Genomic DNA, 25146 nt, shown 5'->3' with positions numbered 1-25146 from the left:
AGATTTTTTTGTTTGATTGTCTGAATTACACATCAGCAGACATCAATTCTTCAATAAAATGATCAATTGTAACTTAAAGCTACACAGTTGAATATGAGATGAGGTATAAAAAGACAAGTCCAAAAACTTGTTTGAGGCATTTTGACACTCACTCGTGACAAAAGACTGTCTTAAATGGAGAAGGAAACAAGGTAACCTACAAACTTCATAGCACCCTGTGTGGTAGACTAAACATAAGCAATGGATTCGAAATAACATTTTGTTTTCTCAAGCGTCAATTTATGGAACTGATAAACGTAAACAATAGCGCCCTCTAGTGTTATTTATTAAAAAAATGCTCGTACTGCACCTTTAAATCTTTAGTGGTCTACGAAATTGCCGGTTTGAGCTTATTTGTTATTGCATTTTTGGGACTAAATCTAAAATTATCTAATTGATATGCACATATTGCATAACATAGTAATAAGGCCATCTTCATCAGCTGTCACTTACGAATGCAAATTGTGCCCAAATCAATGCAGACCACATTATGAACGTTGTACCACTTAATTGTTAGTTATTTCAATTAACACAAACTAGTAACGTACCATAATCACATCGATCCCTGCAGAACACCCACTTCATTTAGAATTATTTTCAGGCGGTTGGGAGATTGCCTATGTTACTGGTCCTGTTATTTGGCTTGGGCAGGAACGGGTGTTTTTTCAGGAGGGAAACTTCACCGGGCTTTATCCCGATTTAAACACGACTAATTCATCCAGTTAAAAAATACGAGTCATTATAGCCATATTGAAAGGTAAGAGAATGTCGCCCGTGTCCTTACAATTATGTATTTATGTAATACGAGGTTATATAATCTGCCTGAGTTTGCGCCATTTTCGTTAGTTGGTTGATGCGTAAATGTGCGCCAGTTTGGGAAGCCCTCGGTCCTTTGTCCTGCTCAGTCATGGGTGATATTATTGCACATTTGTGAGTTTCTGTTGTAAACTAAAGAAAGCGGACAAACATAGCATCACCTATTTATGTGATTCAGATGATAAGAACGAGTCTCGTTGCCACAACAATATGCGAAAAAACAACGACAAGTGCTCAAGCAGACTCCGTTCGCCAACCGCGCTCCACATATGGCCAGGGTAGTCGAACATGTTGTTGACCAGTTTCTGACCTGGAATTTGCACCATGAGTCATTTCTTTCGTACGTAATTTGTATTGTCGCTGGCATAGCTACCACCAGCTAACGAGCAGACAGTAGACCAGAATTTTGCGCAAAAATGTTGGGAGTTTCTGGCGCAGATTAACAGCCCAATGTTATGATGCGAGCTAGCTATGATGATTGCTGTGTGCTCAGTCTATGACAATATCATAGTGGCAAACCCAAAAGTGGCAAATTATCAGGAAAATCGCGTCAATTTGGCTGGATTCTGTGCAATAATTAAGTCTGCTGGCTACCTGACTGGCTCATTTTCCTGTTGAACTCATCTTCTCGAATAAAGCAATATAGAGGTTAGAGGGATATCGAGTTTGCGATATTTTAATATACGATTTTAATATTAATTCAAAATCCCTGTTCTTTTTGTAAGCTTTCTCAAAAAATCTCATGTCAACGGAGAAATTAGTCAATACCAAGCTTTTGATTTTCAAAGCCTTTACATTTGAATTCAGCTCGTGTCATGATCATTTAGCTTTTTGCGATCCGCGAAAACCACTTTTGAAGACAATGACCACAAAATGTAAAATTATCAAAAGTTATGAGAAACCTGCACCGATACGTCAACAGAGTTAGGTGCTTATTATGGATGTATTAGGTTACGAAATAACACTTTTTGGATATAATCTTGATATGTTAGAGACCACTGAACGTTTCAGAACATGAAAAATCATATTTGTCTTGGTAAAATGTATTTTTTTTATAACATAAGGAAGTTTATATTTCATCACCATAGCGCGTTTTTACCCACTCTAGGCAGAGTTGGTGGACACCCTAAATTTTGGATACATAACCTACAGTACACACCAGGACATTTCTAGGGAAGTCAACATGGTAGATATCATTAATAGAAGTTGCTATCTATGAATGTAAAACTCTAGTCTTTGAGGGCCACTGTTTATACATGGTTTTTGTCTTTTGACTAATATAGGCAAGACTTTGTAAACCAGGTATTTACCCCGGTGTACAGGATCAAATAAAATGCTATTTGTCACATGCGTGTAATACAACAAGTGTAGACGTTACTGTGAAATGCTTTCTTACAGCCCTTAACCAACAATGCAGTTAAAGAAAAAGAGTTATGAAAATATTTACTGCTATGTACAGCGGGTACCGAGTCAATATGCGGCGGTACAGGTTAGTCAAGATGATTGTACATGAATGTAGTAAAGTGACTATGCATAGATAATAAACAGCCAGTAGCAGCAGTGTAAAAACAAAGGGGGGTGAATGCAAATAGTCCAGTGACCATTTGATTAATTGTTCAGTGGTCTTGTGGCTTGGTGGGTAGAACCTGTTAAGGAGCCTTTTGGACCTGGACTTGGCGCTCTGGTACTGCTTGCCTTGCGGTAGCAGGAAAAACAGTCAGACTTGGGTGACTTGAGTCTTTGACAATTTTTTGGGGCCTTCCCCTGACACCGCCTAGTATATAGGTCCTGAATGGCAGGAAGCTTGGCCCTAATGATGCACTGGGATGCCGAGCAGTTGCCATACCAGGCGGTGACGCAACTGATCAGGATGCTCTCGATGGTGCAGCTGTAGAACTTTGAGGATCTGGGCACCCATGCCAAATCTTTTTCAGTCTCCTAAGGGAGGAAGGGTGTTGTCGTGCCTTCTTCACGACTGTCTTGGTGTGTTTGGCCCATGATAGTTCATTGGTGATGTGAACACCAAGGAACCTGAAACTCTCAACCCGCCCCACTACAGCCTTGTGAATGGGGCCGTATTCGGCCCTTCTTTTCCTGTAGTCCACTATCAGCTCTGTTGTCTTGCTCACGTTAGAGGAGAGTTTGTTGTCCTGGCACCACACTGCCAGGTCTCTAACCTCCCTATAGGCTGTCTTGTCAGTGATCAGGCATCCACTATTGTGTCGTCAGCAAACTTAATGTAGTTGGAGTCGTGCTTGTCCATGCAGTTGTGGCTGAACAGGGAGTACAGGAGGGTACTAAGCACGCACCCCTGAGGGCCCCCCGTGTTCAGGATCAACATGGAAGATGCGTTGTTGCCTACCCTTAGCACCTAGAGGAAGCCTGTCAGGAAGTCCAGGATCCAGTTGCAGAGGGAGGTGTTTAGTCCCAGGGTCCTTAGCTTAGTGACGAGCTTTGTGGGCACTATGGTGTTGAACACTGCTGTAGGCAATGAACAGCATTCTCACATAGGTGACAAATTCGCGTCATCGGTGGATCTGTTGGGATACCATGCAAATTGGAGTGGGTCTAGGGTTTCCGGGATGATGGTGTTGATGTGAGCCATGACCAGCCTTTCAAAGCACTTCATGGTTACTGACGTGAGTGCTACGGGGCAGTAGTCATTTAGGCAGGTTACCTTTTTGCTTTCTCGGGCACAGGTACTATGGTGGTCTGCTTGAAACATGTAGGTATTACAGACTCGGTCAGGGAGAGGTTGCAATGTCAGGGAATACACTTGCCAGTTGGTCCGCGCATGCTCTGAGTACATGTCCTGGTAATCCGTCTGGCCCAGCGGTCTTGCAAATGTTTTACTCACATTGGATATGGAGAGCGTGATCACACAGTCGTCCCGAACAGCTGGTGCTCTCATGCATGCGTCAGTGCTGTTTGCCTCGGAAGCGAGCATGAAGGGCATTTAGCTCGTCTGGTAGATACACATCAGTGTCAGAGCTGGTGTAGTAGGATTCAATCTTAGTCCTGTATTGATGCTTTGCTTGTTTGATAGTTCATCTGAGGGCATGGCTGGATTTCTTATAAGCGTCTGGATTAGTGTCCCACTCCTTGAAAGCTGCAGATCTAGCATTTAGCTCGGTGTGGATGTTGCTTATAATCCATGGCTTCTGGTTGGGATATGTATGTACGGTCACTGTGGGGATGACGTCGTCGATGCACTTATTGATGAAGCCAATGACTTAGGTGGTATACCCCTCAATGACATTGCATGAATCCCGGTACATATTCCAGTCTGTGCTAGCAAAACAGTCCTGTAGCATCCACGTCATCTAACCACTTCCCTATTGAGTGCGTCACTGGTACTTCTTGCTTTAGTTTTTGCTTGTTAGCAGGAATCAGGAGGATATAATTATTTGTATGTGTCTCTGTGTGTGGAGTAAAGGTGGTCTAGAGTTTTTTTTTTTTTTTTTTTTTTTTTTTTTTTTTTTTTTCCTCTGATTGCACATGTGACGTTGGTAGAAATTAGGTCAAATGGATTTGCCTGCATTAAAGTCCCCAGGACACTAGCAGTTCTGCTTCTAGATGAGCATGTTCTTGCCTGCTTATGGCCTTATGCTGCTCGTTGAGTGCGGTCGTAGTGCCAGCATCAGTTTTTGGTGGAAAATTGACGGTACGAAAAATATAGATAGTGTGGTCTATAGTTTATCATCAGGTACTCTACCTCAGGTGGGCAATATTAGACATTGCTTACCAGCTGTTATTGACAAATGGACACACCCCCACCCCTCGTCTTACCAGACGTGGTTGTTCTGTCCTGCCGTTGCAAGGAAAACCCAGCCAAATGTATATTGTCTTTGTTGTCGTTCATCCACGACTCGGTGAAACATAAGATATTACAGTTTTTAATGTTCCTTTGGTAGGATAGTCTTGAACGGACATCATCCATTTTTTCCCCCCGTGATTGCACGTTGGCCAATAGAACGGATGGTAAAGGCGGGTTACCCACTCGACGAAGAATTCTAACAAGTCACCCCGATCTCCGCCCCCTGTATTTCCATCTTTTCTTCACGCGAACAACGGGGATTTTGGCCTGGTCTCAGAGAAGCAGTATATCCTTCGTGTCAGACTCATTAAAGAAAAAATCTTCGTCCAGTTCAAGGTGAGTAATCGCTGATCTGATATCCAGAAGCTCTTTTCGGTCATTAGAAACAGTAGCAGCAACATTATGTACAAAATAAGTTAAACAATGCAAAAACGCACAAAATAGCACAGTTGGTTAGGAGCCCGTAAAACGGCAGCTATCCCTTCCGGCGCCATTATGCTCAATTATATAAAGTGCCTTCAAAAAATGTTCAGACCACTTTTTCCACATTTTGTTACATTACAGCCTTTATTGTAAAATGGATTAAAAAAAGAAAATCCTTAGCAATCTACACACAATACCCCATAATGTCAAAGCGAAAACAGGTTTTTAGACATTTATTAACAATTAAAAAAGATGCCTTATTTACATAAGTATTCAGACACTTTGATATGAGACTCAAAATTGAGCTTGGGTGCATCCTGTTTCCATGAATCACCATTGAGATGTTTCTACAACTTCATTGGAGTCCAGCTGTGGTAAATTCAATTGATTGGACATGATTTGGAAAGGCACACAACTGTCTATATAAGGTCCCACAGTTGACAGTGCATGTCAGAGCAAAAACCAAGCTGTGAGGTCGAAGGAATTGTCCTTGGAGCTCCGAGACAGGATTGTGTCAGAGGCACCGATCTGGGGAAAGGTCCAGAATTCAACTGTGGAGATGGGAGAACCTTCCAGAAGGACAACCACCTCTGCAGCACTCCATCAATCTGGCCTTTATGGTAGAGTGGCCAGACGGAAACCACTCCTCAGTACAAGGAACATGACGGCACACTTGGAGTTTGTCAAGACGCTTACAGACTCTCAGACCATGAGAAACAAGATTGTCTGATGAAACCAAGATTGAACTCTTTGGCCTGAATGCCAAGGGTCATGTCTGGAGGAAACCTGGCATCATCCCTACAGTGAAGCATGGTGGTAGCATCATGCTGTGGGGATGTTTTTCAGCGGCAGGGACTGGGAGACTTGTCAGAATCGAGGCAAAGATGGAAGGAGCGAAGTACACAGAGTTCTTTGATGAAAACCTGCTCCAGACTAGGGTGAAGGTTCACCTTCCAACAGGACAATGACCTTAATCGAACAGCCAAGACAACGCAGGAGTGGCTTCGGGTCAAGTCTCTGAATGTCCTTGAGTGGCCAAGCCAGAGCCCGGACTTGAACCCGATCGAACATCTCTGGAGAGACCTGAAAATAGCTGTGAAGCAACGCTCCCCTTCCAACCTGACAGAGCTTGAGAGGATCTGCAGAGAAGAATGGGAGGAACTCTGCCAAGCTGTAATCGCTGCTTAAGGTGCTTCATCAAAGTACTGAGTAAATGGTCTGAATACTTATGTAAAGGTAATATATATATATATATATATATATATATATATATATATATTTTTTTTTTTTCAGAAGTTCTGAACCAGTTTGTGCTTTGTCATTATGGGGTATTGTGTGTAGATTGGGGGCAGCAATTAAATAAACTTTAGAAAAAGGCTGTAATGTATCAATGTGGAAAGTTAAGGGGTCTGAATACTTTACGATGGCATTGTGTGTGTGTACACTATCGTTCAAAAGTTTGGGGTCACTTAGTGTCCTTGTTTTTGAAAGAAAAGCAAACATTTTTGTCCAATAAAATTAATCAGAAATACATTATAGACATTGTTAATGTTGTAAATGACTATTGTAGCTGGAAATGGCTGATTTATGGAATATCTACATAGGCGTACAGAGGCTCATTATCAGCAACCATCACTCCTGTGTTCCAATGGTACATTGTGTTAGCTAATCCAAGTTTATAATTTTAAAAAGGCTAATTGATCATTAGAAAACCCTTTTTTCAATTATGTTAGCACAGCTAAAAATGGCTGTGCTGATTTTAAAGAAGCAATAAAACTGGCCTTGAGACTAGTTGAGCATCTGGAGCATCAGCAATTGTGGGTTCGATTACAGGCTAAAAATGTCCAGAAACATAGAACTTTCTTCTGAAACTCGTCAGTCTATTCTTGTTCTGAGTACTGAAGGCTATTTCATAAGCGAAAATGCCAAGAAACTAAAGACCTCGTACAACTCCCTTCACAAAACAGCTCAAACTGTCTCTAACCAGAATATAAAAAGTGGGAGGCCCCGGTGCACAACTGAGCAAGAGGTATCTAGTTTGAGAAACAGATGGCTCACAAATCCTCAACTGGCAGCTTCATTAAAGACTACCCGCAAAACACCAGTCTCAACGTCAACAGTGAAGAGGCAAAGTTGCAAAGAAAAAGCCATATCTCAGACTAGCCAATAAAAGGTTAAGATGGTCAAAAGAACACAGACACTAGACTGTGCCTAGAAGGCCAGCATCACGGAGTCGCCTCTTCACTGTTGACGTTGAGACTGGAGTTTTGCGGGAACTCTTTAATTACGCTGCCAGTTGAGGACTTGTGAGGCGTCTGTTTCTCAAACTAGACACGCTAATGTACTTGTCCTCTTGTTCAGTTGTGCACTGGGGCCTCCCACTCCTCTTTCTATTTTGGTTAGAGCCAGTTTGCGCTGTTCTGTGAAGGAAGTAGTACACAGCGTTGAATGAGATCTTCAGTTTCTTGGCAATTTCTCGCATGGAATTGCCTTCATTTCTCAGAACAAGAATAGACCGATGAATTTCAGAGCAAATTTATTTTGTTTCTTGCCATTTTGAGTCTGTAATCGAACCCATAAATGCTCCTGATACTGAACTAGTCTAAAGATGGACAGTTTTATTGCTTCTTTAATCAGGTCAAGTTTTCAGCTGTGCTAACATAATTGCAAAAGGGTTTTTTAATTATCAATTAGCCTTTTTTAAATTATTAACTTGGATTAGCTAACACAACGTGCCATTGGACACAGGAGTGTTGGTTACTGATAATGGGCCTCTGTATGCCTACGTAGGTATTCCATAAATCATCCATTTCCAGCTACAATAGTCATTTACAACATTAACCATGTCTACACTGTATTTCTGATCAATTTAATATTTTAATGGACATTTTTTTTTGCTGCTTTTCTAAAGAAAACAAGTACATTTCTAAGTGACCCCAAACTTTTGACCGGTAGTGTGCGTGCATGCATGCATACGTTTTCTTGCCACTGTAGGGTGAACCCTTTTGAATTACCTGGATTTCTGTATAAATTGGTCATCAAATTTGATCAGATCATCATCTAAGTCACAACAATAGACAAACATAGTGTGCTTAAACTAATATCACACAAATTATTGTATTTTTCCTGGCTGTATTGAATACATAATTTAAACATTCACAGTGTAGGTTAGAAAAAGTATGTCAACCCCTAGGCTAATGGCTTTTCCGAAAGATAATTGCAGTCAGGAGTCAGCCAACATGAAGTCCAATCAATGAGACTAGATTGGAGATGTTGGTTAGTTGCCCTGCCCCATAAACTCACAACATTTGAGTTTGCTATTCACAAGAAACATTACCTGATGTGAACCATGCCTCAAACAAAGGAGATCTCAGAAAACCTAAGATTAAGAATTGTTGACTTGCATAAAGCTGGAAAGGGTTACAAAAGTATCTCTAAAAGCCATCATTAGTAAGGCAAATTGTCTATAAATGGAGAAAGTTCAGCACTGTTGCTACTCTCCCTATGAGTGGCTGTCCTGCAAAGATGACTGCAAGAGCACAGCGCAGAATGCTCAATGAGGTTAAGAAGAATCCTAGTGTCAGCTAAAGACTTACAGAAAGCTCTGGAACATGCTAACATCTCTGTTGACAAGTCTACAATAGGTAAAACACTCAACAAGAACTGTTTTCATGAAGGACACCACGTAAGAAGCCATTGCTGTCCAAAAAAACATTGCTGCACATCTGAAGTTTGCAAAAGTGCATCTGGATGTTCCACAGCGCTACTTGGCAAAATATTCTGTGGACAGATGAAACTAAAGTTGAGTTGTTTGGAAGGAACACACAACACCGTGTGGAGGGAAAAAAGGCGCAGCACACCAACATCAAAACCTCATCCCAACTCTATGGTAGTATGGTGGAGGGAGCATCATAGTTTGGGGCTGCTTTGCTGCCTCAGGCCCAGAACAGCTTGCAATCATCGTTGGAAAAAATGAATTCCCAAGTTTATCAAAACATTTTGCAGGAGAATGTAAGGCTATCTGTCCGCCAAATGAAGCTCAACGGTTGGGTGATGCAGCAGGACAATGACCCAAAAGACAGAAGTAAATCAACAACCGAATAGCTTCAATAGAAAAAAATACGCCTTCTGGAGTGTCCCAGTCAGAGTCCTGCCCTCAACTCAATTTGAGATGCTGTTGCATGACCTCGAGCAGGTCACACCAGACATCCCAAGAATATTGCTGAACTGAAACAGTTTTGTGAAGAGGAATGGTCCAAAATTTCTCCTGACTGTTGTGCAGGTCTGATCCGCAACTAAAGAAAATGTTTGGTTGAGGTTATTGCTGCCAAGGGAGGGTTAACCAGTTATTAAATCCAAGGGAGCACATAAATTCAGCAAAAAAAGAAATGTCCCTTTTTCAGGATCCTGTCTTTCAAAGATCATTTGTAAAAATCCAACTAACTTCACATATCTTCATTGTAAAGGGTTTAAACACTGTTTCCCATGCTTGTTCAATGAACCATAAACAATTTATGAACATGCACCTGTGGAACTGTTGTTAAGACACTAACAGCTTACAGACGGTAGGCAATTATGGGCACAGTTATGAAAACTTAGGACACTAAAGAGGCCTTTCTACTGACTCTGAAAAACACCAAAAGAAAGATGCTCGGGGTCCCTGCTCATCTGCACGAACATGTCTTAGGCATGCTGCAAGGAGGCATGAGGACTGCAGATGTGACCAGGGCAATAAATTGCAATATCCATACTGTGAGACGCCTAAGACAGCGCTACAAGGAGACAGGACGGACAGCTGATCGTCCTCGCAGTGGCAGACCACATGTGACAACACCTGCACAGGATCGGTACATCCGAACATCACACCTGTGGGACAGTTGCAGGATGACAACAACAACTGCCCGAGTTACACCAGGAATGCACAATCCCTCCATCAGTGCTCAGACTGTCCGCAATAGGCTGAACTGAGGGCTTGTAGGCCTGTTGTAAAACAGGTCCTCACCAGACATCACCAGCAACAACGTCGCCTATGGGCACAAATCCACCGTCGCTGGACCAGACAGGACTGGAAAAAAGTGCTCTTCACTGACGAGTCGCGGTTTTGTCTCACCGGGGGTGATGGTCGGATTCTCGTTTATCGTCAAAGGAATGAGCATTTACGCCGAGGCCTGTATTCTGGAGCGGGATCGATTTGGAGGTGGAGGGTCCGTCATGGTCTGGGGCGGTGTGTCACAGCATCATCGGACTGAGCTTGTTGTCAATGCAGGCAATCTCAACACTGTGCTTTACAGGGAAGACATCCTCCTCCCTCATGTGGTACCCTTCCTGCGGGCTCATCCTGACAATACCCTCCAGCATACTGCTCGTTCTGTGCGTGATTTCCTCCAAGACAAGAACGTCAGTGTTCTGTCATGGCCAGCGAAGAGCCCGGATCTCAGTCCCATTGAGCACGTCTGGGACCTGTTGGATCAGAGAGTGAGGGCTCGGGCCATTCCCCCCAGAAATGTCCGGGAACTTGCAGGTGGAAGAGTGGGGTAACATCTCACAGCAAGAACTGGCAAATCTGGTGCAGTCCATGAGGAGGAGATGCACTGCTGTACTTAATGCAGCTGGTGGCCACCAGATACTGACTGCTACTTTTGATTTTAACCCCCCCGTTCAGGGACACATTATTCAATTTCTGTTAGTCACATGTCTGTGGAACTTGTTCAGTTGTTGAATGTTGTTAGGTTCATACAAATATTGACACGTTAAGTTTGTTGAAAATAAATGCAGTTGACAGTGAGGACGTTTCTTTTTTTGCTGAGTTTACATTTCCCACCCTGGACTGTGAATGTTTACACGGTGTGTTCAATAAAGACATGAAAACGTTTATTTGTATGTTATTGGTTTAAGCAGACTGTCTGTTGTGACCTAGATTAAGATCCAATCAAATTTTATGACCAATTTATCAGAAACCCAGGTATTTCCAAAGGGTTCACATACTTTTTCTTGCCCCTGTGTAACACACACACACACACAGTAGGTATTCAACTCTCTTGGGATCTTTTTATTTTGTTGCATTAAAATATATTTAACTGAGTTGTATTTTTATTTATCGTTGATCTAGACAAAACTACTCCATTATGTCAAAGTGAAAAGAGTTCTATAAATGTTGACAAATTCATACAAATAAACTATAATATAGTTTCATAAGAATTCACGTCCATTGTTAAGGCAAGCCTAAATTAGTTTAGGAGTATTTAGTGGAAGTCACTTACGATAGATGGACTCACTCTGAAATTATATGGGTTGACATGATTTTTGAATGACTAACCCTTCATCTGTCCCTGTGGGATTACAATAAATGTAATTGTAATTTCTTGGTCAACAATCTACACAAAATACTTTGGCAAAGTGGAAGTAAAATTTGACTTTATTTTTTAAATAGTTGTATTGACTCAGGGAGCGGAATACTAATGCATGTTAGAAACAGCTTTGGTGTCGATTACAGTCGAGTCTTATGGGTAAGTCTAAGAGCTTTGCACACCTGGATTGTGCAATGTTTGCCTTTTTTTTCTTAATTATTCGAGCTCTGTTGGGGTACATTGCTAGGTACCAATTTTCAAGTCTTGCCATTAGATTTTCAAGCAGATTTAAGTCAACTTTAACTTGGCTACTCAGGAACATTCACTGTCTTCTTGGTACGCAACTCAATGTACATTTTGGCCTTGTGTTGTAGGTTATATTGTTCTGCTGAAATGTGCATTTCCTCTCCCAGTCTCTGATGTAAAGCAGGCTTTCGTCTAGGATTTTGCCTATGCGTAGCTCATCCCATTTTATTTTTATCCTGAAACTCTCCAGTATTTGCCTTTTTGTGAAGCATACCCTGATGCAGTAACCACCATGCTTAAAAAGGAGACAGTTACTCCTGGTTGGGTCAAATCCAACAATACTAAGGCTTTGCATTTAGGCCGAAAGGTGTATTACTTTAACATTTTAGTATTTTATGTAGATTGTTGGGAAAATGGAAATTAAACCCATTTTAATCTAACTTTTGTAACACATTAAAATGTGAATAAATCCGAGAGGTCTGAATACTTTCGTAAGGTCTCTGTCAAGTGTTGAATATTAAGCACAGATTCGATTACAAAGACCAGAGCTTTTCAAAAGCTTTAAAGATGGGCAGTGATTGGTAGATGGGTAACGATAACAAATCAGACAATGAATATCTCTCTCTCAAGTTAATAATTATGTTGTGGATGATGTATTAAACCACCCAGAAACGTAAAACTGGAAGAAAAAAAAACTTTGTCCTAAATGCCTTATGTTTGGGCCAAACACATCCAGGGTTTCTGTTTGGACAATGTGGGGCAGGACATTTGACCGGCAACATTTAATTTACTGGATCCATATGCATTGGGGAATGACTGAGATCGCATTTAGAATATGGTAATTCATATTAACAGAACATGCAAGTTGAGGATGCAACAATGTGCGGTCCTTCTTATTTTGAACTTTTAGAATTACTTTCCATTTACTTTTCCTCAGCCAACAACACGAGTAACAAACAACAAAATCACTAGCCTATCTACTTTAGTAGAATAGTTTAGGCTACCTATTCTATTGATCAGCTTGTCGAAAAGGAAATAGCCTATTCCAAACACTCTGGGACAGTTGTGGGATGATGAGTCCCAAATCAGTAGGCCTAGGCTACATGAAATTAACCTCTCTGGTACAAGTGGGACGCTAGCGTCAAATCTGGCAGGGTGCCAAATTCAAAACAATAAAAATCTCATAATTAAAATTCCTCAAGCATACAAGTATTTTACACCATTTTAAAGATACCCTTCTTGTAAATCCAACCACCGTGTCTGATTTCAAAAAGGCTTTACAGCGAAAGCACCACAAACGATTATATTAGTTCACCACCAAGTCACAGAAAAACACAGCCATTTTTCCAGCAAAAGAGAGGAGTCGCAAAAAGCAGAAATAGATCAAATTAATCACTAACCTTTGATGATCTTCATCAGATGACACTCATAGGACTTCATGTTACACAATACATGTATGTTTTGTTCGATAAAGTGTATATTTATATCCAAAAGTCAAATTTTACATTGCCGTTTTATGTTCAGTAGTTCCAAAACATGCAGTGATTTTGCATCACGCGTCACGAGCTCGTGGCAATCTGCCAGACACCTGGCTCAATCCCCTCTTATTCGGCCCCCCTTCACAGTAGAAGCATCCAACCAGGTTCTAAAGACTGTTGACATCTAGTGGAAGCCTTAGGAACTGCAACATGACCAGTATCTCACTGTATCTTCGATAGGCTATGAGTTGAAAACCTACAAACCTCAGATTTCCCACTTCCTGGTTGGATTTTTCTCAGGGTTTTGCCTGCCATATGAGTTATGTTATACTCACAGACATCATTCAAATAGTTTTAGAAACTGCAGAGTGTTTTTCTATCCAAATCTATCCAACTAATTATATGCATATTCTAGCTTTTATGGCTGAGTAGCAGGCAGTTTACTCTGGGCACCTTATTCATCCAAGCTACTCAATACTGCCCCCCCAGTCACCAAGAAACAAGCTGTCTGTAACCAATTTTAGGAACAATTACTTGTCATGCACAAAGTAGATGTCCTAACGGACTTGCCAAAACTATAGTTTGTTCACAATACATTTTGTGGAGTGGTTGAAATAACGAGTTTTAATGACTCCAACCTAAGTGTATGTAAACTTCCGACTTCAACTGTATATGGGAATTAACGGAAATATATGCATATTAATACCATTTAAATGTAGATGTTTCTTGTATTGGATATATTTACCATATCATATGGAGACAAACATAAACCAAAAATTTTACCTCATAAGTAGACATAATTGCAAATTACTAAATACTTCAATTTAGCTACGAATTGAGTTGACTCTTCACATGGGATGATTTGACTGAACAACAAAAAGGAATGATCCCCAATAATCCATCGCATCTCCGAAAAACATTTTCAACATACATCCGTGAAATGATAGTCTAGAAACTAAAGCTTTGGTTGTCTTCCTCTCAGGCTTCCATGTCTTTTCCCTGGACCTCCTCAATGTCCACCTCTTGAACATCAGACTGAGGCCTCATCTTCACGGTCACTTTTCAAACTTGTTGAGGATTGATTGCTCATTGTCAGGCTCAAAAAGCCTCAAATTTGCCTGGATGGCCACCAATTTTTCAACCCTTGTATTGGTCAGCCTGGTGTGTTGTCAAACAAGGATCAGTTGCACTCTGAGGGGGCTGATGTTGGTGGGATTTGGAGGATGATGGAGGCAACAGCGGAATGAGCCTCAGATCCACCAAGTCCCTTCCACCAGGTGGCTGATGAGCTATGTTGGCACGACTGCCATATTGCATCTCCATCCCAAAGCCCTTGCTTGAAAGTGTACTTTGCCAGACTGCCAAGAACCTTGCCCTCATCCAGGCCAAGGTGGCGAGACACAATAGTGATGACACCATAGGCCCTGTTGATCTCTGTATGGGCTTCAGGCAGATGTCGTCACGCGTTTTGAGGTATTTCAGAACTGCAGTTCTCTCAGTTTGGCGCCACAGTGAAGTGGACAGGGCAGTATGGATTTCTCCTCTTGTATCTGCAAGCAGTTTGAACATCAGACAGGATGGCATTGTCTCCCTCAATCCATGCAATGGCTACTGTTATAGGTTTCTGGCTGCTACCACCCTCCCAAAATACATCATCCAGGAGGATCCTCTTGATGGGGCTGTCCATATCGGCAGACTGTGATATGGCCATTTCTTGGAGAGACTCCTTCCCCTCCAGGAGACTGTCAAACATGACAACAACACAGTTGCTGGGCAGCTTCAATGTGGTGCTCTTCTCACTTTGCTTGGTGAGGTAGATTGCTGCTATAACTTGATGACCCTTCACATACCTAACCATTTCCTTGGCTCTCTTGTAGAGTGTATCCATTGTTTTCAGTGCCACGATGTCCTTGGAGCAGATTTAATGCAAGAGCAGCACAGCCAATGGGTGTGATGTGAGGGTTAGATTCCTCCACTTTTGTCCAAGCAGCCATCATGTTTTCAGCATTGTCTGTCACCAGTACAAATACCTTCTGTGGTCCATGGTCATTGACTGCCTTCAGCTCATCTGCAATACAGAGATGGGTGTGTCTGATGTCCCTTGTGTCTGTGCTCTTGTAGAATACTGGTTATGGGGTGGAGATGATGTAGTTAATTATTCCTTGCCCAGGAACATTTGACCACCCATCAGAGATGATTGCAATACAGTCTGCTTTCTCAATGATTTGCTTGACCTTCACTTGAACTCTGCATCCAGCAAATGAGTAGATATCTGGTTGGAGGGGTGTATGCTGGGCGAAGAATATTCAGAAATCTCTTCCAGTACACATTGCCTGTGAGCATCACAGTTACACCAGTTGCATACACAGCTTGAGCAAGACATTCATCAGCATTTCTCTGACTACGTTCCTCCATTGAGTCAAAAAAAAAATGTCTGATTCCAGGAGGACCATGAGCTGTTGCTATCGATAAGGTGTCTGATTCCAGGAGGACCATGAGCTGTTGCTATCGATAAGGTGTCTGATTCCAGGAGGACCATGAGCTGTTGCTATCGATAAGGTGTCTGATTCCAGGAGGTCCGTGAGCTGTTGCTATCGATAAGGTGTCTGATTCCAGGAGGTCCGTGAGCTGTTGCTATCGATAAGGTGTCTGATTCCAGGAGGTCCGTGAGCTGTTGCTATCGATAAGGTGTCTGATTCCAGGAGGTCCGTGAGCTGTTGCTATCGATAAGGTGTCTGATTCCAGGAGGTCCGTGAGCTGTCGCTATCGATAAGGTGTCTGATTCCAGGAGGACCGTGAGCTGTCGCTATCGATAAGGTGTCTGATTCCAGGAGGACCGTGAGCTGTCGCTATCGATAAGGTGTCTGATTCCAGGAGGACCGTGAGCTGTCGCTATCGATAAGGTGTCTGATTCCAGGAGGACCGTGAGCTGTCGCTATCGATAAGGTGTCTGATTCCAGGAGGACCGTGAGCTGTCGCTATCGATAAGGTGTCTGATTCCAGGAGGACCGTGAGCTGTTGCTATCGATAAGGTGTCTGATTCCAGGAGGACCGTGAGCTGTTGCTATCGATAAGGTGTCTGATTCCAGGAGGACCGTGAGCTGTTGCTATCGATAAGGTGTCTGATACATTTGTTTCACCTTGAATAGAAGTAGAGGAACTTTTGTCAGAGGTTGCTTGTTGAGAGGGCTGAGGGAACTTTATGCACTTGGCCAGATTCTGCATCTTTGTTGCTTTCTTCACATATGATTTGGCACAGTATTTGCAAATGTACACAGCTTTTCCTTCTACATTAGCTGCAGTGAAATGTCTCCACACATCAGATAGTGGCTGTGGCATTTTCCTGTAAAGATGAGAAAAATTTGTTTAAAAAAATAAAATACAATTTCATGTACCGATAAATAGTTAAGCAATTAGATTAGATGCATGTTTTAAAATGAAACATGTATGGAAACAGGTGAATTTACACACCCTCAGTTGGGAGGCTGAAGCAAGCTAAAAACCCACATGGTAGAAAAAGCTAACTAGCAGAAATTGTTAACAAATTAGAAATGATTTAAACACACTTTGCTGTAGGCTACTATTTACTAGTTAACCAAAAATGATGTTTGTCCTATAAAATATATTCACCCCACCCAGTATTGGCTCAGACAGTGTAGTAGTGTGGCCTCAATAGCATCTCATTAGTGTGCAAGATCTTGAGAATCTGCTGCACATGTGATGGAAGAATACACTGTGCATGCAGGTTGCAATTCCATTGAATTGGGGATAGTTTAACCAAAATATGCCACAACGTAGAATTGCCTTGTGTATCCCACAAAAAAGGTTCACTGTTATAAGCTAACTTATTTTTAAATTAATTTAAGGAAAATTCCTCAATTCCCGGCCTTAACATCCCATGGAAAATTTCAGAAAAAAATCTGGAAAGTTTCCGACCTTTTGCAACTCTATTGGCCATATATCACAAACCTCCGAGGTACCTTATTGTTATTATAATCGTAATTAGTGCAGTCAATTCATGTTGTCATACCTGTGGTATATACGGTCTGAAATACCATGGCTGTCAGCCAATCTTCATTCAGGGCTCGAACCACCCAGTTTATAATTACAAACAATTTGTAGACTGCAAATTGATTGCAAAACACCAAGCAGATATTTTTGACTAAAACATAATCATTTCAAACCTTGCTTACATTTGTATGCGATCATATCTCTCTCTGTGGGAATGGTTGGGAATAAAAGCTAACATTACCAAGAACACAGTGAATGTTCCTGAAAAGTGCTTGAACAATTTTAAAAAGAATGATGTGCAAATATTGCACAATCCAGGTGTGCAAAGCTCTTAAGTTGTTTGCATGCTTCCCAGCTGAAACAGTTCGGGAGAGTTTGTGCATATATTATGTCTACATTTTGATGTTTTTGTTCCAACATATTAGTTAATGTCAAATTAGGCGACTAAGATCTCGGCAAAAACGTCAACGACAGATTTGCTGAGTTATCTTAGTATTTTTTTATTAAAAAATGTTGTTAGCATATACTGGCGTCTCAAAGTGGACAAACCGTACAGTTGGCGCTTTTTTCCCCGAAGGTCTTAAGGGAGTATAAAAGCACATTTGTTCGGTTCTCGGCTAGGCTCCGTCCGAACTGAAGCATGCTGCCGCCTTTAGACTTACCCATGAACTGACAGCTGTAATCGCTGCCAAAGGTGTTTCTAACATGTATTGATTCAAGGTGAATACGTATCTTATCAAGGACTTTTATTTTTTATCTTTAAAACATTTAACGTTTTCTTCCACTTTGGCATTGGAGTATTTTGTGTAGATTGACAAAATGACACGTTTAACCTCATTTCTTAGATTTTGTATTTACATGTCTTTGAAAGCACACTTGTTTGTTACTTCTGCTGTTTCAGGAGCCCACCAGTCATGTCTGGCATTGCATTGAGCCGGCTTGCTCAGGAGCGCAAAGCGTGGCGGAAAGACCACCCTTTCGTGAGTATTTATGCCAGTCAAGCGTTACATTTTCAGTGTGTAGTTCTGGACCAGGGGTGTCGAACATACAGCCCACATCCAGCACCAAGGGGGTCCAATCCGGTCCATGGGTGGTTTGAGTAAAAAATATATATACAGTGAGTGTATAAAACATTAAGACCACCTTCCTAATATTGAGTTTCACCCCCTTTGCCCTCAGTACAGCTTGAATTTGTCAGGACTGGAATCCGCAAGGTGTCAACCATTCCACAGGGATGCTGCCCATGTTGACTCCAATGCTTTCCACAGTTGTCAAGTTAGCTGGATGTCCTTTGGGTGGTGGATCATTTTTGATGCACACGGGAAACTGTTGAGCATGGAAAAACCCAGCCCATTGCAGTTCTTGACACAAACCGGTGCGCCTGGCACCTACTACCATACCTTGTTCAAAGGCACATAAATCTTTTGTCTTGCCCATTCACCCTCTGAATGGCACAGACACAACCCATGTGTCAAGGTTTAAAAACCCTTTAACCTGTCTCTGCCCCTTCATCTAAACTGTTTGAAATGGATTTAGCAAGATCCTTCAATTAGGGATCATAGCTTTCACCTGGTCAGTATGTCATGGAAAAAGCAGGTGTTCCTAATGTTTTTTTTACACTCTGTGTGCGTGCATACATACATACATACATACATACATACATACATACATACATACATACATACATACATACATACATACATACATACATACATACATACATACATACATACAGAAACAGTGCATTCGGAAGTATTCAGACACCGTGACTTTTTCCACATTGTCACATTACAGCCTTATTCTAAAATTGGTTAAATACATTTTTAAAATCCTCAATCTACACACAATACCCCACAATGACAAAGTGAAAAAAAAACTTTTTTAACATTTGTGCAAATGTATTACAAATTAAAAACTGAAAATCATTATTTACATAAGTATTCAGACCCTTTGCTATGAAACTCTAACTTGAGCTCAGGTCCATCCTGTTTCCATTGATCATCCTCAATGTTTCTACAACTTGATTGTCCACCTGTGGGAAATGACGTTGATTGGACATGATTTGGAAAGGCACACATCTTTCTAGTTAACGTCCCACAGTTGACAGTGCATGTCAGCAAAAACCAAGCCATGAGGTTGAATTAATTATCCATAGAGCTCCGAGACAGGATTGTGTTGAGGCACAGATCTGGGGAAGAGTACCAAAACAATTCTACAGCATTGAAGGTCCCCAAGAACACAGTGGCCTCCATCATTCTTAAATTAAACAAGTTTGGAACCACCAAGACTCTTCCTAGAGCTGGCCGCCCTGGCCAAACTGAGCAATCGGGGGAGAAGGGCCTTGGTCAAGGATGTGACCAAGAACCCAATGGTCACTCTGAAATGGCTCTAGAGTTCCTCTCTGGAAATGGGAGAACCTTCCAGAAAGACAACCACCTCTCAGCACTCTACCAATCAGGCCTTTATGGTAGAGTGGCCAGACGGAAGCCACTCCTCACATGACAGCACGCTTGGAGTTTGCCAAAAGACTCTCAGACCAGTTGAATGTCCTTGAGTGGCCCAACCAGAGCCTGAACTTGAACCCGATCAAACATCTCTGGAGAGACCTGAAAATAGCTGTGCAGCGACATCCAACCTGACAGAGCTTGAGAGGATCTGCAGAAAAGAATGGGAGAAACTCCCCAAATAGAGGGGTGCCAAGCTTGTAGTGTCATACCCAAGAAGACTTGAGGCTGTTATTGCTGCCAAAGGTGCTTCAACAACTTACTGAGTAAGTTGTCTGAATACTTATGTAAATGTGATATTTCAGTTCTATTAATATTTTGCTAAAAAAAAAAAAACATGTTTTGTCATGGGGTATTTTGTGTGTAGATTTGAGGGGGGCTATTTAATACATTTTAGAAGAAGGATGTAACTAGGGATTCACAATATATCGGTGATCATATCGTAAATGGCCGATATTAGCTAAAAAAATGCCAACATCAGCATCGGCCCAATGTCTAGTTTAACACCGATGTGCAAAACCGATGTCAAAGCTGACGTGCATACCAATATAACGTTTGCAGATGATGCCATGAAAAATACAGCACTACACAGAACAAAAGCAGAAGAACACTAAGCACACTTCCAACTAAACAAGTTCAAGTCGAGCAGTCATTTGAAAGAGTAAGACATTTTCAGCAAGACAACTCAAAGGCGAAATCCATTAATGCCAAGGTATTGGAATTCATTGCCTTTGACAATCAATCGTTCTCTGTCGTGGATGATGTTGGCTTTCGCCGACTGGTCAAGCACTAGTACACACTACCAAGTAGGCTCTATTTTTCAGATGTTGCCCTACTGGAGTTACACAGTATTGTTGAAATGCACATCCATGAGCTTCTTGCTATGGGCGTCACTGCTATTAGCTTCACGACTGACATTTGGACCAGCGACGTCAGCCCCATGAGCATGCTGAGTCTGACAGTACAGTGGGTCGATGAGGATTTCGTACTGCGGAATGCAGTGCCTTAGACTGCTGTGCCACTCGGGAGGCCCTATTTTTAGATTAAGTTATTATTTTTTTATAATAAAATCAATTTTAAGGCTGCATGATGCGACTAATGATTTGAAAAAGTTGCATGAAACGCATGAGCTCTGCTTTGTTTCTTGTGCAGGCTGCACACACTTCATCAGTCTCTCATTCACATTTTGACAAGCACTTGATAATATTCTCACCAGGCCTCTAATATCTGGCGACATCCCCCTTGTGTGGCCGTAATGCCCCCTAAAAAAAAACCATGCCTTTTGTGGCCAAAGGGTTACCATGACTAAATGTTCACGTGGAATTTGACTGCGGTCATGACTCCTGACCGCCGGTGTGGCGGGTAAAACAGCCCTATGTCCAACCGGCGTCGTGTGGGTGAGCAGTTTGCTGACGTCAATGTTGTAAACAGAGTGCTCCGTGGTGGAGTTATGGTATGGGCAGGCATAAGCTACAGACAACGAACACAATTGCATCTTATTGATGAACTTTTGAATGCACAGAGATACTGTGATGTGATCCTGAGGCCCCTTGTTGTGGCATTTATCCACTGCCGTCACCTCCATGTTTCAGCATTTTACTGATTGATGCACCTCTTTCTCAGGGCTTTGTGGCTGTGCCGACGAAAAACCCAGATGGAACGATGAACTTGATGAACTGGGAATGTGCTATTCCTGGGAAGAAGGGGGTAGGTACAGCCAATTCTCTACACATGCAGTTAAAAATAGTCATTGTTTATAGCACTCCATATGTGCATAGTTGGTAGTAGATCATTGAGAGGAAATGTTTTGCACCTGCATATGTAGTAGTTTCATACACCAACACTGAAAAGTGGATATCTTGTATGAAACCAAAGATTGCTAGGCAGGGTCATGGCTCATCCTTGACCCTCACATAGTTCGCAAGCGTTTGTGATCCATTATTAAATAAGAATTTATTCTTAACTGACTTGCCTAGTTAAATAAATAAACATTTTAAATGCTTATGACTCATCCCCAGACCCCATGGGAAGGAGGCTTGTTCAAACTGCGGATGCTGTTCAAGGATGACTATCCTTCCTCGCCCCCAAAGTGTACGTTCGTTTTCTTTTTCTCCCCCTCAGAATTTCAGGTGAAATTGGTGATCAAAGGTAGGAAGGATGTGTTGGAACAGGACTTAGAACTTATCTCATCACCTATTTTCCCCATAATGATTCCCTCTTGTTTTTCTATTTTTTAGGTAAATTTGAGCCTCCACTCTTCCATCCTAACGTATATCCGTCAGGCACAGTATGCCTATCTATTCTAGAGGAAGACAAGGACTGGCGACCAGCCATCACCATCAAGCAGGTTAGGATATCCTGGTGATTGACTTAGCCATTTGGTGCCCATAGTTTGTAAGTCCAACTAACGTGATCCTTATGTATTGTCATATCTTACAGATCCTATTAGGAATACAGGAACTCTTAAATGAGCCCAATATCCAGGATCCAGCCCAAGCAGAGGCATACACAATTTACTGGTGAGTCCTGCTAGTATCAAATCTAATTTTATTTGTCACATGTGCCGAATACAACAGGTAGACCTTAGAGTGAAATGCTTATTTACAAGCCCTAACCAACAATGTAGTTTTTCTTTTTTTTTAAATACCCCAACAAAATAAGAAGAAATAAAAGTAACAATTAATTATAGCACAGCATTAAAATCGAGGGAATTTCTTCCAGTTTGAAGTCTTGTTTTTGGATAGGGATATGGTGGATGTAACACTATATTTCGATCATTCAGTTGTTTTACTAAACCCCTCTTTTTTCCCCAGCCAAAACAGAGTAGAATATGAAAAAAGAGTTCGAGCACAGGCCAAAAAATTCTCCCCTTCATAAGGGTGAAGATAGTTCGGCTTCGGCAGAAGGAATGGATCAAACGTGGATCACCGCCCTTATTTCTCTATGACTGTGCCCCTCTCACATCGGGACTCGCTTATAAGGACTTCTATTTAAAACTCTTGACAGGCATTCTGTGCCATCTTCTACTCTGACCAACCCCCCTCCCCCCTTTTTGTTAAACTGCTGGGCTGGTGTGTGGCGGGTGCAAGGAGGAAATGGGTGCCCGTAGCACCCCGGCCGCTTCCTTTTAGCTGTATTACTTGTCTTATGGTGCGAGGGACACAGCAAAGTACCGGTTTCACCATCGACTCAAAAATAATCCGATCTTCATCCTCTTTAGAGGAAGAGAACGTCTTAGTTGTCTAGGTTTTTTTTGGTTGTTTTTGCTCTCAAAGATGGTCTATTCCTTAAACCCCTCCCCTCTCATATTTCCATGATTTTAATTATGTAAAATGTGCTAATTAGTTAATTGTCAGTATTTCAACTGCTGTATAATGAATGGCACTTTTATACTGTCATCTCACATTTGTCTCTAGTTTGCTCTGTCTGATTCTCTTATGCAGGTTTTCTATTCAGCATGCTGTAATATAAGAAAGTCTGCTGTCTTTTTGTTATTTGGAGTGTTTGCTATGAAAAAAGAAACTGGCCACATTGACTCGCAAGGCAGGTAGGCTTACGTCTGTATCAGTCTTTATGTTAATATGGTGCTTTGTTCATGTATGTGTGAGAGTAAATAAACTGTTTCTATAAAGCCATTGTTACTGTCTCGAGCAGTAAAACTAGTGGTTGACAAATGTTGGCATAGAAATGTTATAATAGCTATAGCTGACACCGCTGCGCCCCATGAAACTCTATTTAAGACACTTTCTATATACCATATTTTGTACAAATAGTATATTAAAACATGTTTGTTTTGCACATCATGATACAGAGTAAGACCGCTCGCTTTATCAACTGGCAAGACATTTGAGTTCCTCTTTTGAGAGTGAAGAAGAAAAACAATGGTTATAATAAAGGATATTTGCCACTTATTTACAAAAAAAAAAAAAAATTAAAACAATTTAAGGATATTATTCCATATGAGTAAGAATGAATAACTTTTTCTGTAGATGAAGCGCAAATGCGGATTATTTACAATACGTTTTCCAGCCTCATATGTTAGAATGGAAGTCGGGCACAATATGCCTATCCATTCTAGGGGACAAAAATTCTAAATCAGTTTTCACTTTGTCATTTTGGGGTGTTATGTGTCGATTGAGGAAATTGTTTTATTTAATACTTTTTAGAATACGGCTGTAACGTAACAAGTGTGGAAAAAGTCAAGGTCTGAATACTTGCCGACTGCACTGTACACATGATCCAGGATGGCCCCAAAGACGACCTGTCTAACCCAGCATCTGATGCACTTGTCCTGGGAATTTCTTATGCCTCGTTTCTGGGGCACTGCTCCTGGCTCACAGATGGCCCACCGGAGAGTGTGTCTGACTGAGGCAGTGTCTAGACTTGACAGTTCATGCAGCTTTTGTATTCTGATCATGAAATTGCGGACACGTCATGAAAATAAACCTACATTTTAAATGTCTACCATGTCACGTGCGACTTCTGCTATCAAACTGTGAAGATCGCATTGAAACGACCGGTCTAGACACACAAGTTGCATTGTGGTTGGATTGTGTTCAGATCTGGCTGACAACTTCAGGAGGTGGTCAGGGACTCATTGTGTGCAGATTGTTCCTTAAGACAATTAAGGCAAGGGCTGTTTGTCAACTTGTTCTCAACACCAATTTGCTGGTTAACTTTGCTATTATGCACATAGCAATATTGGCTAGGAAAAGGTGCCAGTTCAACAGCGCACTGGTGTGTTTCAGAACCGCCGAAAGCGACCACTACAAAACGCGGGAGAATGCGTGTTTGTTATATAGGTCGGGACGCAGTCAGGCAACTGAAAATCCATACAATGGGCGAAGTCACCAGCACTTGGCCCACACGTTTCCAGAACACGTGTTTTGGGAGTGAGAGGCACCTTTTTTTTCAGTATAAGTTTGAGGAAATGTCTTCCTAGTGTGTGAGGAATGTGTTTGTTGGCTTCATAAATCATAGCCAGTCATAGCTTATTAGGAAATTTTAAAAAGGACAATTTTTAGGATTATTTTGTTATGCTTAACTGTTTATTTCCTTTTAGATTTGCTTCCTTGCTAGTTAGAGGTTAGAGGTTAACTACAGTAGTCCACCATTTGCAGAATGCATACCAGTATTTCAATTTAACGCTGCAGAAGGGAATCCGGACAAGGGCTGACACCATTTAGTCGACTGGTCAATTGTTTGGTCGATAGGCTGTTGGTCAAGCTACTTCTTGATTTCATTAGTCAAGCAGTAGCAACAAAAAATAAATGGCGTACAAGACACCTGTCTGATTCGTTCCTGTCCGAGTCGACTGATCCATTGCGTGAAATTGTATACGGTTATATTACTTAAGAACAATGGTGCAACACAAATAATATTTGATAACAAACACGCATTCTCCCGCGTTGGGTAGTGGTTGCTGTCGGCGGTTCTGAAACACATCAGTGCGCTGTTGAATTGGC

At 41.6% G+C, this 25146-nt stretch overlaps 1 protein-coding gene across 5 annotated transcripts; it reads left to right on the top strand.

Moving 5' to 3' along the window:
- Nucleotides 1-646: 646 nt before the first annotated feature.
- On the top strand, nucleotides 647-23316 carry LOC112219536 (SUMO-conjugating enzyme UBC9-B). Of its 5 annotated transcripts, none has more exons than XM_024380863.2 (8): nucleotides 654-796; nucleotides 4950-5008; nucleotides 18079-18157; nucleotides 21305-21388; nucleotides 21700-21772; nucleotides 21919-22028; nucleotides 22121-22200; nucleotides 22495-23316. In XM_024380863.2, exons 3-8 carry the CDS (start codon nucleotides 18092-18094, stop codon nucleotides 22556-22558), a joined length of 477 nt encoding a protein of 158 aa, XP_024236631.1. In that variant the 5' UTR covers nucleotides 654-796; nucleotides 4950-5008; nucleotides 18079-18091; the 3' UTR covers nucleotides 22559-23316. The 5 variants fall into 5 exon arrangements, with proteins under 5 accessions (XP_024236630.1, XP_024236631.1, XP_042161831.1 ...); XM_042305897.1 differs by having other exon boundaries at nucleotides 655-796; nucleotides 4829-5008; XM_042305898.1 differs by having other exon boundaries at nucleotides 658-796; nucleotides 4775-5008.
- Nucleotides 23317-25146: the final 1830 nt, after the last annotated feature.

The sequence above is a fragment of the Oncorhynchus tshawytscha genome, linkage group LG25, assembly GCF_018296145.1.
Source record: "Oncorhynchus tshawytscha isolate Ot180627B linkage group LG25, Otsh_v2.0, whole genome shotgun sequence".
In the NCBI taxonomy this organism is placed as follows: domain Eukaryota; kingdom Metazoa; phylum Chordata; class Actinopteri; order Salmoniformes; family Salmonidae; genus Oncorhynchus; species Oncorhynchus tshawytscha.
The sequence above is the reverse complement of the archived record's forward strand: the minus strand, read 5'-3'. Positions and strand labels throughout refer to the sequence as shown.

Excerpts from the sequence above, each read along its gene's own strand:
- LOC112219536 (XM_024380862.2), top strand. The coding sequence starts at position 18,092 with ATGTCTGGCATTGCATTGAGCCGGCTTGCTCAGGAGCGCAAAGCGTGG. Across the intron at positions 22,029-22,120 it reads CAGCCATCACCATCAAGCAG|ATCCTATTAGGAATACAGGA; the intron begins GTTAGGATATCC and ends CATATCTTACAG. Across the intron at positions 22,201-22,494 it reads GAGGCATACACAATTTACTG|CCAAAACAGAGTAGAATATG; the intron begins GTGAGTCCTGCT and ends TTTTTTCCCCAG.